Source organism: Ixodes scapularis, unplaced genomic scaffold, assembly GCF_016920785.2.
Source record: "Ixodes scapularis isolate PalLabHiFi unplaced genomic scaffold, ASM1692078v2 PGA_scaffold9__187_contigs__length_104089568, whole genome shotgun sequence".
Taxonomy (NCBI): domain Eukaryota; kingdom Metazoa; phylum Arthropoda; class Arachnida; order Ixodida; family Ixodidae; genus Ixodes; species Ixodes scapularis.
This window is the reverse complement of record NW_024609884.1, coordinates 1,638,267-1,654,624: the sequence shown is the minus strand read 5'-3', so window position 1 is coordinate 1,654,624 and position 16,358 is coordinate 1,638,267. Positions and strand designations below refer to the sequence as shown.

General features: G+C 44.0%; 1 protein-coding gene and 1 pseudogene across 1 annotated transcript; both read right to left on the bottom strand.

The window, feature by feature from the left end:
• Positions 1–1,194: 1,194 nt before the first annotated feature.
• On the bottom strand, positions 1,195–2,828 carry LOC120849497 (annotated as a pseudogene).
• A 741-nt stretch (positions 2,829–3,569) lies between these two features.
• On the bottom strand, positions 3,570–4,511 carry LOC121833710 (the record flags this gene model as incomplete). Its single annotated transcript, XM_042287217.1, has 1 exon — positions 3,570–4,511. A coding segment is annotated over exon 1 (942 nt), but the record flags the coding sequence as incomplete, so codon positions are not given.
• Positions 4,512–16,358: the final 11,847 nt, after the last annotated feature.

The window sequence follows — 16,358 nt, the reverse complement described above, 5'->3', positions numbered from 1 at the left end:
CTGAGTGCAGGCGAGCTGGTGTAAGTTTAACATGATGAAAAACTTGATATATGAATACATGAAAGCTTGATGGAACACCGAGGACAGGGACGGAAAGAGTACTTCTTTTAAAAAGTCCTGTATACGTCCCCGTCCTTGATGTTTTATCATTTCATGTATTCGTATCTATTCACCAACACGCTCATTTTCAATTATTAAACCTGAGACTGAGGTAGGAAAAGGAAAACGCAAAGAAAAAAGGGGCAACGTCTCAAGAGACGTGGCCTGTTCTTTTTGTGTGTCCTTTTGCGTTTTCCTTTTCCTACCCCAATTTCAGGTATACCATCATGTTCACATTTACTGTATTTTAGTTAAAAGCAGAATGTCCCGCCGTCACATTGATGATCCAGCCACCTGACACGGGGACTCTCGTCATAGGCTTTTGAAAGCAGGGCAAAAAGGGCGGGGTGTTTGACATCGGGTGCTTTCGTGCACCACCCGCCAAAGGCTACAAAACTTTATAAAATTTGGCATTTTAACAATGTTTCCTTCTATTTGTGCAACCTTCTGCTGCGCGGTGGTGAGGCATGACGACTATGAAGCCAAGCCGCGAGAATACCGGAGGAGTCAAGCATAACCAGCACTGCCTGAGCGACCGAGCGGGCGAGAGAGCCACCAAAAATGGCGCCTTTCCCTTTCCTCTCCTCTCTCAGAGTCGGCGCATGCGCCCAGCGATCTCTGAAAAAGGTCAATTGTATATTGTCAGGGTGGTAACAACAGCGATATTGGGGGGCCACACAAGGCCAAAGTAACAAACTTTAATTTTGTAAAAAGATCTTAACGAAGCAAATTTAACCTTTCAATGGCCACCCAACTACAGGCACCTCTTCTTAAGCTACTCCATAACGATAATCTCAATATTAACGCGAAATAAAACTTTTTTTGAAAATCTAGGGAAATCGAGCAAATTTTCCGATAAAAATTGGGGAAGAAACGAGCGCTGAGGTTGGCAACACTGTGCGTAGAGCTCGCGCTTGCAGCCTATATAGTAGCTGAATCGTCATACAGGTGATGGATAAAACAAAAAGCTGGGACGCTAGAACTAAAACTATACACACAAGGCACATAAAAAAGAGAACACTAGGTGGTGGTGGTGAATACGTTTATTTAAGGAAAAAATATATATCTCCGGAGTCGTCTCCTAGGTTAAAGGTGTTAGATGGAGTTTCCCAGGTATCCCTCAGAAATATACTCTAAGAGAGATCTGAGGATCCTGGTCTTGCGTGAGGTGTTGCCCGCTGGGTGCGTCCAGTCCTGCAGTTTTGAAGGTCTTTCGTCATTCGCCACCTTACTGAAGATGAGTGTTCTGAGGGTGGAGAGGGCCTCACATTCCCCGAGTATGTGTTTAAGTCTGGGAATGGATTCCTCGGCTTGACACCGCTGGCATCTGGGGTCGGGAGGGACAGCATAGGGTTGTTGTTTCTAAAGTCTTGCCAGGTCCATTTGGTATCTGAACCTCGGTGTGACTGCTCCTCCTGTGCGTATGCGGCGGAGGATCACTGATTCTTATTCTTGAATTCTTCCCTAGGGAGAGGATGTTGTTCTGGGGTCCATGATCTCGCCAGAAGATGTTTTCGTGTCTTCTGGGCTAACCTGAGTTCCTCCCTTGGATCGTATGGGGGAAGCTCAGTGTCTTGTTGCTGTGGTGTTGAGCCTGCCGTAGAGGACTGAGACAACGGGGACGGTTGTGTGAGATTCCTCATCGCCTGCTGTGCAGGCTCATGGGCTAGCTCGTTGCCCGAAATGCCTTCGTGCCCGGGAGTCCACCTGACATTAATTTGAATTTTCTTGGATCTGTATAGCGAGATCGCGAAGGCGAAGATAGCGTCAATGGTGGGGCTAGAAGAGGACCTGTATTTCTTGAGTTCTCTGATGGTGTCTTGCGAGTCGGTATAGACGAATAGCTGTTGTTCGTCTTGTAGATGGGGTACTGCCCGTCGGATGGCTTGCAACACGTACCGCCTCCCGTTCGGCGAAGCCCGGCGTGTGGTGGCCTCGAGGGTTACCTTGGGTCTCTGTCCAGGTCGCATTCCCTTGGATGTATGTGGCTGCTGTTGCCCAACCCATAGAGGAGATGCAGGCGTCCACATAGGCGATCATGTTTTTTTCGTCCTCAACAAGCTTAGCCAGCTCCTTCTTGTGCATGCGAGCGTAGGGTTCTCGTCTTTTCTTCTGCGCGCAGCGTCCATGTTTCTTGGGGGAGGTTTGCACCCGTGAGTTACGTCAATGAGTTCCCACAGTGCTTTCCTCGGTAATATGGGGGCGTCTTCTTGTATTTCGATTCCCATGTACTTAGCAATTTTTCTTCCCTCGGTTGTATGTTGTAGACGGGAGAGTTGAGCCTCCTTTTGTTGGTTCATGAGGTCTGTAAGTTCTGGGGGAAGATGCACTTGCTTACTTCCTCTGCCGAAGTGTGGCGTGGGAGCCCAAGGATGGTTTTTCTTTTTAAATCTGGGAAGATGGGTCTTCGTGAGCCGGTAGAATCTCGCCGCATAGGCTATTTTGGATACGAGCACTGCAGTCACGAGTTTTTTTTTTGCTGTTTTTTCCCCAGCTCTTCCCATTTTCGTGGATATTCTTCGGACGAGATTGATACCTTGTTTCCATTTCTTGGAGATCTCGGCCAGCCAACCTTTGCTTATTCTTGGCTTGTACTCAAAGTAAATTTCAAGGATTTTAACGGAGTCTGCTTTTTGGAATGGGTCTCCCACAAAGGTAAGACCTAGGTTTTTGTTGTCTTGATTGCGGCCGTAGATGGTATATTTAGTTTTTTCTGGCGATGGGAACATTCCCACATCAGCAAGATATTCTTCAATGGTGTCGAGTCCCTTCTACAAAGCGACAACTTGGGTTTCGGGAGGCCCTTGATACGTCCAGATCGTGATATCATCTGCGTAAATCGTCGCCCTGAGGTTGGGTATTTTATAAAGTTTCCAGAGGAGTGGTGCCATAACGATGTTGAATAGTGTAGGTGACAGCACAGGCGCCCTGAGGAACTCCAATGTTGTTTTCTTGAAGGGTTCCTTCTCCACACTCTTTGTCATATCCAGCTCGGATTTTGTAGACCCGTTCTGAGAGAAATGATTTCACGAAGTCTAGTTGTTTACCTGTGAGGTCTTGCTGCTCCATCTTGCCAATGACTGATTGATGGGGGACAGAATCGAAAGCCTTCTTATATCGATAGATACAATCACTCGCATTTGTTTTTTTCCTGGGTGCATGTCCATGACGTCTGTGTATATCATCTGCAGACTGTCCTGTATGCACAAATTCGGTCTAAATCCGGTTTGCGTTGGATGAAAGATGCCGAGGGTTTCAGCGTTGTGCTGAATCCGTGCGAGCACCATTCTTTCCATAAGTTTTCCCATGATTGAGGTCAAGGAAATAGGTCGGACGTTTTTGGGGTCAGTTGCTGGCTTCCCTGGTTTAGGTATTGGTGTGACCAGGGACACCTTCCATTCTTCGGGAAGTTGCCCGCTTTCCCAGATTTCGTTAAACCATTTAAGGATAACAAGACAGGTGGTCAGGGGTGCGTTTCTGAGCATGGGCACTGTAATTCCGTCTTCTCCAGGTGCACTCTTGCTTCTGCACTGTTGTATCGCCGCTCCGAGTTCCCACTCTGTGAAGGGGAAGTCTTCCGGCTTGTCTGCAGGTCCCGAATGGGTTGGGTGGTAAATGATTGCCTCCGGTTTCGTTGGGGGTTGTGGAAAGAAGATGTCTCCCAATTTGTTGAGAATTTCTTCCGTTTTTTCATTGGAGAGGAGTGCGATGACCGGGACAGGGCTGACTCCTTTCTTTTTTCCTGACATGGAGTTGAATGTCTTCCACACGTCTCTAAGGTTGGTTTTTTCGTCGAAGGACTCGCAATACCCTAGCCATCTGTCGATGGATAATTTGTTTGCGTATTTGCTTGCTTCTTCCGTTAAACGGTTGACCTTGTCTAGGTGTTTTTTCTGTTTCCCTTGTCTGTATTTTTCTAAGGCTCTGGTCATTTTGTCCCATAACGCGAGGAGATGGTAGTCTGGTTCTGGCGTGTCTTCATAGACTGGCCTTACTTCTGTGGCAATCTTTGTAGCTGTTGCGAGTAGTGCGGTGATTTGACATGGTTCCAAGACATCTCCTTGTTCTTTGAGGTTTTGCCTATATTTGTCCCAGATTATTGTTCTCGTTGGCCTTTTTTGCTTAAGATTATTTCCTCCAATGGCGACGTCCATAATGATGGGAAAGTGGTCGCTGCCCCAAGCGTCCTGCGTCATATCCCAGCTTATCTTGCGAGCTGTTGTCGGTGTGGCCAGGGTGACGTCGATTATGGTGTCTAACTGACAGCTAGTTAGAGAGTGTCTCGTTGGTCTAGTAACATCGTTGATGAGTTCGAGACCTCCGGCTTCTATTGCTTCCGTAAGTTCTTTGGTCCTGCGGTTTTGCTGTAGATTAGCCCAGTCCTCGATTCTGGCATTGAGATTCCCTCCCATGATGAGGTAATCGTCTGGATAGCACTCGGCAGCAGCGATGGCAGGTTGCTCCGCAGACGCCTAAGTTTTGTTGCCCTCCACGTTACAGGCGATTCATCTACCCTGCTTCGCCGGCCTGATCGCTGCACACGCGCCAAGATCAAGCGGAGTCATCGTAGCAAGTCAAGGGAACCATCTGATTGGCTGCGACGAACTACGTGGCAGTGACAGCATCGCAGGACACCAAAGAAAAAGCCACGACACTCAACGACAGGCTTCACAAGCACTCGGTAGCAGCGATGGCAGGTTGCTCCGCAGACGCCTAAGTTTTGTTGCCCTCCACGTTACAGGTTGGTACATACGCTTGATCTTTTAGGTGTTGCTATCGCTGCTGCCGCTGTTGCTTTTGTCTATTAGTTGATATTAGAAAGAAGCTAAAAATGGCAGAGGCAGAAGAATGTTTGTCCTGCCATGAAGTCTTGCCAGTGGGGGTGTGCATGACTTGTTCAGAGTGTGGTTTTAGCTATCACATGGGTGATAGCTAGAACCACACTCGGGTGTGACAAAAAGTGCTCTAAAAAACATGACCGATGAAACAAGAGAGTCCTGGCAATGTTCAACATGCACCATTGCAAAAGTAAAGGGACAAACCTCATCAAACGATCCGGTAGAGAAAACCGAGAACCAGTTGGCCGAAATAACAAGAAAACTGAATGTCTTAATGTCAATCGGAGCGAAAGTGGACGCGCTTCTCTCCATAAAAGAAACAGTAGACAAAATTGAGCTGTCTGTGCAGCACATGTCAGACCAATATGATGAGATACTTGTGGAAATGAAAAAGCAAAACCAAGATATTAAAGAACTCAGGGAACGTGTTGAAAGACTGGAAAATAGCGGAACCCAAAGAGAAGTCGAAGCTTTAAAACGGGAAGTAAATGAGCTTCAACAATACAGCCGCAGACAACCTTGAGGTGCATGGGTTTCCATGTCTCCCAAACGAAAACCTGTGGCACAAACTGAAAGAAGTATCAGACCAGCTAGGCGTTGCTGAACTGACTGAAAACGATGTAGAAGCGTTGCACAGGATGCCCGGAAAGCCAGATAAGATTCCTCCGATTCTCGTTCGTTTCGCGTCCCGACTTACTAGAGATCGATGGTTCAAGGCAAGGGCTGTACTCAAAGATAACGCGTCGGGTATCTGGTTAATGGACAACCTAACAGCGCAAACAAAAAGATTGCTTTGGCGGGCAAAGACGAAGGCAGCGGAAAGACGTTATCAGTTTGTCTGGCAGAAGGGCGGAAGGATTTTTGTCAGGAAGCAACCCGGCGATCGCCCTATCCGAATTGACAATGACAATGATCTGGCTAAAATTGAGTAAACATTCCGGAAGTATAAAGCCACTAAATAAATAAACACAACAATGGCGCGCGATTATAATGAACCTACGTACTATGACAGCGCGTTATTCAATCGGTGCATCACTGATAAAGCAGTCACTGTAAAAACACTAAAATTGTTTCACCTAAACGCACGGAGTCTGCGGAATAAATCTGATGAAGTATGTTTTTTCCTAGATTCACTTTGGGTACTCCGTTTGATGTTCTTGCATTTACCGAAACGTGGTACTCAGGAGAATCGGACATTGTGCGATTCCAAGATTATAAATGTGAAGTTATCTGCCGCGAATCTCGTCGTGGGGGCGGTGTTGCCTTGTACATTCAAAACAAACTAAACTACCATGTACTGCATGATTTCACTTGTATGATTAATGATTTTGAATCTTTGGTTGTGGGTTACGGAGGTTTATAATAGCTGCGGTTTACCGCCCACCCTCAGGTGCCTTAAATGTTTTTTTTTTCAATTTTCTTGAAGAATTACTTGAGTATGTTATGTCAATAAATCAGAAAATAGTTTTAGTTGGAGACTTGAACATTGATCTGTTGATCAATGTACCTGCGAGTGTAGCATTATTATAAATCGCTCAAGCAAGCGGATGTGAAAATATAATCAGCGTTCCCACTCGCATAACTGAAGGTACGGAATCACTTATTACAGGAATGAGTTGAGCTAGTTGGTTATTATACATTATGGGTATAATCTAAAAAATACAACCAGCGAGTGGTTGTCTTTTCTGTGTCTCCTTCCTTAAATGTTCAGCTGGTTCCACCCATAACGGAATCACTAATCGATATTTGTTTAACGAATTACCAAAAAACGGATATATTTTCTGGAGTTATAACTGCAGATCTGAGCGACCACTTACCGTTTTTTTTTTGCTTCTTTCCCCAACACAATTCACAGCACAAGCTCCTGCGCAAAAACCCAGTATTTTTCAGACTCATAAACGCAACCACTTTGGAAGATTTCTATAATCTCGTTTTGACAGAAAACTGGGATGATGTTTTTAAGGAACCTAACCCGACAAAATCTTACGATATTTTTATATCAAAGCTTCAAGAATATTATAATAAGGCTTTCCCAAAAGCGGAGATTAAAAAACATAAAAAGTCAAGGAAGCCATGGGTAACGCTGGAACTTTACAACCGAATCAAAGCACGTGATCAGATGTTTGCAACGTTTATCAAAACTAAAAAGAAGAGTTTACTTATGGAATATAAAAAATGCAGAAACAAACTTTCCCTTGACATTAAAAAGGCGAAGATAAACTTTTATAAATCTACGTTCTCTGAAATTTATAAAGACCCAGCTAAGCTGTGGAATACTATGAGAAAATTAATGTCAATAAATCCGGTTTTCATCCCTGAAGAACTTAAAATAGATGGTACTCTATGTATGCAAGCTTTATTGGCAGATAAATTTAATACACATTTTCTGTCATCTGGTGCATGTGAATCGGCGACCGTATATGATAACCATTACTCATCTGTTCCGGTATTAAGCTCAATATTTTTAGAACCAACAGATGAAACAGAAGTTCGCAACATACTCCCTAAAAATAACTGCGCAAGTGGTGTTGATGATATCAAGGTTACCGCTATTAAAGCAGTAACGGAGTTAGTGTTGCCTCCTCTTGTTGATCTTTGTAATAAAATAGTGGTTTCTGGTATATTCCCAGAAAAAATGAAAATTGCTAAAGTTAGTGTTATCCACAAGGGAGGCACATATGAGAACCTTAATAATTACAGACCTATATCTGTACTACCACTTTTTTCAAAGGTTGTAGAAAAAATAATTAATTCAAAATTTTACAGGTTTTTTACTATCAATAATGTTATAACTGACAAACAGTTTGGTTTTCAGAAAGGGAAATCAACCGAATCAGCCCTAATATATATCAAAGATAAAATAATTACTAATATAGAAAACCATGCATATACCATTGGGATTTTCCTGGATTTCAGAAAAGCGTTTGATTCAATAAAACATAGAATTTTACTGGAGAAACTATCGGCGTACGGAATTAGAGGTAACGCACTAAAATTAATTCGCAGCTATTTATATTCGCGTTCTCAATATAAGGTACTTAATGGATTTCAATCTAAACTCGCACCGATAATATATGGCGTTCCGCAAGGTTCCATACTGGGGCCTCTATTATTTGTGATTTATATAAACGCTATTGTGAATATACCTAAATCGCGTGATATTATTTTATATGCTGATGATACCAATGTCTTCTTTTCTAGTGGAAATCTGGGTCAGCTCGAGGAATTTGCAAATAGTTGGCTCAGTAAATTATTATTGTGGCTAAAGCGCAACCAGCTTAATCTTAACACTAGTAAAACAAAATATGTGTTGTTCAGATCAAAAAACAAACCTATTTCGCGTACATTGAACATCTTTTTTGACGGGGAAAAAATTTAAGGCGTTAAATATCACAAGTTTCTTGGTGTATGGTTTGAAGAAACACTCAGCTGGACTGTACACATAGAATGATGAGGGTTGATATTGCAAGGGCAATAGAAATATTAAACAAATTCCGACAATTACTACCAAAAAGGGTGAAACTGCAATTATATTATTCGCTGGTCTACTCACGCTTACAGTACTGTATGTTAGTATGGGAAACCACTACACAAACGAATAAGGAAAAACTATTTATTTTGCAAAAGAAGGCTGTTCGATTTATTGAGAACCTTAAAAGGTACGTACACTCATTCCCAGCATTTCAAAAGTATAAAATATTAAATATAGATCCAATCCTGCTTCTCAAATTATCTATTTTTATTTTTAATAAAACTAGACAAAACGAAGCGCCCTTTCTTTATATCTTCAATCAAACCTCGGCAAATTGCAGTCTTAGAAATGCACAGTATACGAAACCCAGGGTTTGAACTAATTACGGTGCACAGCACCTTACATATCTCGTGCCAGATCTACTAAACAAACACCCAAACATAGCAGAAATGGCCCAAGCACACATTTCGTTTTTCCATTTTAAAAAAAGGATTGTAGAACATATGCTAAATCACTCATGATCTGCAGTTAGTACGAAGTTGACAGTTGTGTGTTGTTGTGTTTGTTGTGGATTTTAAAATTGCTGTATCTTTGTATATTTATTCTGTTTATTTTCCTGTGTCTCCTCCGAGTGCTATGAAAAAGGGGCTGGAGCCTCGTCAGAAGACAACTCGTCTTCTTTTGCCCCAGCCCCCAGACCCTTTTTTTTGTGTCTGAAATAAAAGAAGATACATACAAACATATTGATCTTTGCGATAATTAAGCCATGAGTGATCATATGGTTTCGAGGGACAGGCGTATGCAGATGCAATCGTTAGTCTTCTTTGAGTGGTCTGGGGTGCGATTCGTACTGCTACCACCTCTTGGTAGTCAGTGCACCAGTTGTCTGTATTTATGACAATGAAGGGCTAACTTTTGACTGATAAACACGTTAACCTGAGCCTTCACCTCCTTTTCCCCATCATTGTTACGTCGCCCCGCAGGAACGGCGCGTTTTATTGCTGGGTTCGCTATCTTGTGGTAGCCAGAGAGGTCAATTTCATCAGTGCGTGTTTCTTGCAAGAGTAATATGTCGAACTTGTAGTCCTCAATTCTCTTAAGTAGTTCGGCTTTCCTTCTTGAGAGGCTGCGACAGTTTCATTGTTGAACTCTCAAAGGTGCTTCTTTTGTTCTTTTAGTGGGCATGTTGGGGTAGTGTCGTATTCATCCCTAGCTTCTGCATTACGAATTGTTGAAACTGCTGTGTTTCTTGCATCTGCTGTTGCATCAGCCGTATCTGTCGGAGGACGGTTTCCCAATCGCTTGGGCTTGCGTTCTGTGTAGGGGTAAGTTGAGGTTGGGGTTCCTCTTCTGTTGTTGGTACGCTGCAGACAATCTCCTGCCTGGAGGTGTCGCGTTCTTGTTCTTTCTTTTCGCGGGCTGCCTTGCGCGCTTCCATAGTTTCCTGAATGCGTTTTGTTATGGCTGCCTTTCTCGCTTCCCTCTTTTTATTGTCTTCTTCTTTTCTTTTGTACTTGGCAAGTTCCGCTTCAAGTTGAAGAATCATGGACTTGCCTAATTTGGCCTCTGCTTCAATGGTTCGGATTTCCTCTTGCCATGATTTTAGTTCGTCGTTTTCATCTCTGTGGTATCCCTTCTTGTTTCGGTGGTGTAGGGCATGTGCGTAGTCGCCAGGCCTCCTGCTGCTGCTACGGCGGTGCACTGAAGTCGACCGATTGTGAGACACCTTCTTTAGTTTGTGCTAGAGGCTTCTTGATGTTTCTCGAGCCGACGGCTGCTGCGATGCGCGGCTCGCGCTCCTGCTTCTTCCTCTGCCTGGAGTAGAATGTGGCAGTTCAGGGTATTCTGTCATTGTGACTTCTGGGGGTCGATTCTCAGCTGTGGCTCCACATTTTCCTCCTGTCCCCTGCCATTGCGCCATGTGGCTGCCATTGCTTTTCATCCCTTTGGCTTTAGCTTGAAGTAGCTTGTTGGCTTTCAGGCGTGCCGGGCAGTTGGGATCTGTTGCTATGTGGGCGGACGAGCGGCAGTTGGCACAATACTTGCGTTCGCATACGTGTCTTTCAAGGGTAACGCACCCGCAGTCTTGACACCTTGCTTTTCGTGTGCATACATTTTATTTGTGCCCCCGGCCTTGGCATCTTCGGCACACCATGGTCATCGGTATGTAAAGAGTTACTCTTTTAACCATCCCATGATAGAGAACTTGCCGTGGTGGCCTTGTTTCAGAGAAGGTGACGAGCGCTAAACCTCGACTTCCAAGAGGTCTTGCGTGCAAAACTTCGTGTGTTCTGCAGACGATTGTTTCAAGAAGTTCTTGCGGTGATTCGGTCGGGTCGGTCTCGTGGACCACACCTCGGCAAGTATTTTCGAGCATCGTTTCGTGCGCCACCACCTCCACAGTCTTGTCGGCGGCTCTGATGGACGTTATTGCCAGTAGCGGTGCCACAAGTTTTCTGTCGTATACTTTGACGGATATTGTATTCGCCGCCTTATTGGAGCGAATCGATGGTCTTTGTGATGGCTTGCATGTTTTGGGACTTAAGCCTAGCTTCGGGTAGAAATTTCTTTCTACCACAGCTGCCGGTATTCCCGCTAGATCGTAAGGTTCCTTCGAGCGATATACAACGTCAAAAGAATTTTTCTTTTTTTTGCTTCGGTTGAGGGTTAGCTGCCGCGGCTTCTAGAAAACTTGAGAGATTTCTGCTCGCCTCTTGTTTCTTACGCCTACCGTAGACCACTGTTTGCCAGTTTATGGGATGCTCGGCGTCGTTGGTTTCTTCTTCGGCTCTTGAATTGCCGGTATCCATGATGTTGTTGGTCCTTAGTTCCGAACCTGCAGACTGATTCGTGCAAATGCTGCTCGTGCTGGGTCGTCTCGATCTCTTCGAGGCTGTGTCTTCTTGGTCGTCAGCTGCCAGTGTGGTGTCCGCTGCACGTCGGAGGTTCTGCTTAACCATCGGCTCACTCTGCAATGCCGGTTTCATGTACCGGTGTTCGGCGAAAACCACCGATGCTTCTTCGTTAGCGTCAGGAATGTTGTGTACAATTCCTTGGTCAGGGTAGGCTTCGGAAGGTTTAACGAGTACAGTTTGGGTTGGCGCCAAGGCCGCGGGGCTCGGTGGGGCCATGCCGCACCCGTCCTAGGCTTAGCTTTCAGCTCGCCTGCCGTTCTCAAAAGGGGGTCGAAACACGAAGAAAATCCGTCCTCTCTGTGAGAGTACTCACTTGGCTTGTTCCTTGGGTGGTTAGGAACATCAAGAAATCATTCCCGTGTCGAAATGATACTTTGGCATGTAAAAAGATGAGCGTGCGTTCGTCGTGTGCGCGCGGAGCGCAGCCTAACAACCGTCGACGGCCGCCATTTTTTTCGAGCCAGAACACTAGGTGAATAAGTTATAAAAGCAGAGCTATGTTTCGCGAGCGGAAATAAATCGGTGACATGAAAAATTTATGGCACATGCCGTTTTTCGCGTTCATGACATGGGAACGGGGGCTCGTTTGCATGTAAAAGTGTAAAAAAAGCGTAAAAAATAAAAGCCGTTTACAATCCCCCTGTAACGCCGAATTAGAGCGCAGCTCTTAAGTGACGATGACGATGACGTCACTGGTGGTCCTTGTGACGTCACGTGTGACGTCATTGTGATGACGTCATCATAATCGTCATCGTTACTGATAAGTGACGTCACCAGTGACGTCACGCGTCCCATAATGCATTGCCCGGTTACGCCGACGGCGACGCCGCTCAAGCCGGAAACGGGCGCCTAAGAGCTGCGCTCTAAAAGAAAAGACATTGTTTGTCTACACGTACGGCAAAAATCAAACCGAGCTGGCTTTTCTTTTTTAACCTTTTCTTTTCGACACACAAAACAATGTGTCCCCCCCCCCCCCCCAAAAAAAAAAAAGAAAAAGAAAAAAATTACAGTTGTTTTTATTGCAAAAGTAAACTATGCATGCCGAACGCTCATTTTTCACCGAAAGGTATAGCGCCTATACGTCCAAACCTGATGCCAAAGTTTCAGCAGGAACTGATATTTTATTTCAAAATATATAATTGATTGTTTTTAAAATTTTTCATTGGGAAAATGTGGCCTATTTTCGCATCTTTTTTCGGTTTCTAACGCCATATAGAGCACCGTGTATTCAAGAGCGATCCATATCGGCCACCATTTTTTCCATTGACATCTACAGAAACTTAATTTGTAACATTTGAATAAAACACCGGTTCGCGGTGAAACTTTGGCATTTGGTTTCGGACCTCTATAGCGCCTTCGGGCAAAGAACGAGCTTTGGGCAATGCATAGCTTTTTTGCATAGCTTAGAGTGTACAGCCCCGCGTCGGACTTGTTTTGTCTTGTAATATTTGTCCGGTTCTGAGATCTTAACTTTGGAGTTTTTTTTCGCCCTGTGTATATAACTTCTCTTGTGCTCGTGGCTTCGCATGTGTTTTGTATTGTTCATAGCTGCTCGAGTAAACTTCCTTTATTTTTTTTTTACTTTTGTATGCGGTTGTTTATGTGATGGTTGTGTTTGCTTTGGGCTCTGAGCCCTTTCCATTGGTGCTAAAGTTATTTTCCCGTTAAGACGTTTGTAGTGTGTGGTCCTTTTACCTTTGCCAATCTGACATCTATGTTGGTTAAATTTCAACCAGTGTTTCTTTCTACATCAAAGAAGGAGTCGGGCGGGACATCAATTCAGTTCCATTTTTATTTCAAATCAAGTCATACAAAATAAAAACTTTTGTGCTGCTTAGTATGACGTGACTCTTGCTTTTTGGACCTCATTATCCAAGACGTAACTTTGAAGCGTGCATCCTCCACTCCAGCTGTTTATTGTGTAGTGAAGGAGAAATGCTTTGCACATGGCGTACCTTTTTTTTTTTTTTTTTTTGCCATGTTTGTCACGGTCGCAACTGCACTGTTCACTCTCAGTGCACTTATGGAAAAAAACCTCAAAATATTTTCCAGAGGCATTGTAAGAATATTATCTCATGAAACGTAATGATACAAAGTAATTCCTGGCTCATTAATATCTGCAGCCACCACTAAAAAGGGTCAAAATGAATAATTTGTTGTAATGCCACACGAAAGAATCTGTGTGGCATATAATATGTGCAGTTTTTTTTTCAATGTAGAATGCACAGTCCAATTTGATGTTTGGCCAAGGTAGTCTGCCAAACATTCCCCGTCAGATGGCACATAAATGGCATTGTTTCCTTCCACTTTTCTGTATTCGTTTTCCAGTTATGAATGTTTTAATTCAATTAATGTGGCATACAGCAGCAGGAAAAATTTTGTGTGTGTGTATAAGTGCATAAGATAAGGGGGACTGTCTTGAAGCGCTGAATATTTTAATGTCCCCTAATAAACTACTTAGTGATCAGGTTTTTCTTCATACCGGCTTTTCATATAGTATAATTGAATTGTAGGTACACTTTCAAAAAAAAGGTTGTCGCCTTACACCCTTCTGTTTCATATAATGCTCCCAAACTTCAATTCGACGTACAGCGGACTGTAGTCGAACAGGCGGCACTAAATTTTTCGAGGGGCTTGGTCACGGTGTGATAGAACTTTTTTAAATAGCTAAAGTACGTATCAAAGGCCACAGAAAGAAAACGCTGAGGTTTTGCAGCAGGGCCGAGTAAATCCAGATTAAAATTTTTTAGTCAGTAACACGTACTGTACATTTGCTAATTTAATAGGTTGGACCACACGGCTATCAAGCCTGTCTTGAAAGTTGGTACCGTCTGTTCGACTATAGGGCTCTGTACGTCGAAATGAAGTTTTGGGGTGCATTATATTGGACAAAGGGTGTAAGAATACACCCTTTTAGGGAGTGGGTTCTCCGAAAAACTGGGTATCCGACTTCGGGCGCGTCTTGTGGCGGTTGCTATTTTCAACTCTCTGGGAACATTTCTTGCCCCGCATTATGGCATCCTACTATAATACTATAATTATATAAGACTATAAACCTAACATCCGCCATATAATACTATAATACTATAATTATATATACCTAACATCCGCCGTATAATACTATAATACTATAAATATACAATACTTCAAATATACAATACTACAATACTATTGTATATAAATATACAACCCTACCGAAAAATCCGGTATAACTTTTCACTATCCGGAATATGGAACCGGAAATTTGTTACTGGAAACCCGAAATCCAGATTGCAGACAAAGGAATAATTTCTGAAAACCTAAATTCCAGATAGAGTCCAGATAGAATCCAGATAGATTTCCGGTTCCATAATCCGGATAGCAAAAAGTTATACCGGATTTTTTGGTAGGGAATACTATAAATATACAATACTATCCACCAGTGCGGCGATGCCGAGAGGAGCGGCACTGAACGCGCCACCGATAGAAGTTGGAGGTGAGTACTAAGAATAGTTTATCAGTTTTACAGCCATTAAAGGGCCCATGAAACGAATTTTGGGCTAGTATAAATCACATTAGATTGGAATTTTACTAATAGCACATCGTTCAGTGGGCCACAAGAAAAAAGGTAGAAAGTCAAAAGCCTGACATTCAGTGCGAAATCTGAAAACGCAACGGACTATTTCGTACATCCTCCCCTTCGTAAGCTCTCTGCCTTTTCACTGTGATACATTCGCGGTTCCCAAAGCGCGTCACCGGGTACAAACACACGCCACACTATACCGGACCTTCCTTAATCCCTTCACCCCTAAGCTGACATTGTGGTGAAAGCTACGCGCTTGCCCGACCAATCAGCCGCCTCCCTTTCGTCGCCTTACCTCACTCTCTGCGCGTGGGTATGCGCGAGAGGGCGTGATCACGTGGTAAAAGTGTGGCTGGCCCAACGAGCACGTAGCTTCCACAGCACTGTCAGCTTCGGGGTAAACGGGTCGGGGAAAGCAACTTTTGTCTGAATTTTGAGCGACGGGCTAATCTTCTAGGGGGAGAATGGCTGTGTCCGGGTACAGAAAGGAGAGTCCGAGCAAGAGGAGACTCCTCTTTTTCCGTCTTCTTGAACTGTTTGGTAGAATGCGCGATTTTTGAGTTGAGGAGGAAAGCTAAACAGGAAAAAGTTGGAAAAGCGTTTCATGACCCCTTAAATTTACCTTTAGTTTTTTTTTTTTTCCTTTAAGATTATGTTTACAGAGAATATATTTGGCGTTTCGTGTCGTCTACAACAATGAAATATAATATGAACGAGGACGAGCGAAATAAGAGCATAGCAGGGAACGATCGAAGGCAACTCCCTCCGGCTTGCAGACGTTTATAAAAGTTTCAATTGAGGATTGCGTGTCGACGAGCGTTTCCTTTGTCTAGAACTGAAAACAGCCAAGTCGAGATGGGTTCCATTGCCGAAGTGAGTCGATCAATGATTCAACGATTCGAAATCGATGCAAGGGCGTGTTTCAGCAATAAAAATTTAAATTTTATTTCCAGCTACGTTAAGCGCCCAGTCGCGTTGTGACGGTCAGCGTTTACGTTCACGGCTCTCTCCTATCGCGCACGAGAACACAATTAGGAAAAAACTGATAGAACTAACTTTTCGACAATTTCCAGCCGCCCCCGGCGGCGGAAATAAAAATGAGCCTTCAAGTAGGCGCCGTAGGCAATAAAACTTTCAGCCTTTCCACTCCGGTGAAGAAGGAAGACCAGCGGAGCTGTACAATGGAAAGTAATGGCCGGCCGCAAGTCGGCAAGCCAGAGTGGAAAGGCTGCCGCCATCTATGAGCGACGGCGGCAACCATATACGTGGCTTGCCGCCATCCCTCATAGATGGCGGTAGATGTTCAGAGTTTGGTGTCTTCATTTCTTTGCGGGGGACACGATCCTGGGAAAACTAGCCCTTAACAGCACCGCTATAAAATCGAGTCAGTGTCTCCACTGCAAGATATCAGAATTAAGATCAATTAAGTTACGCAAAGTTACAAGGTGAAACAGCGATTCTCACGATAAAAC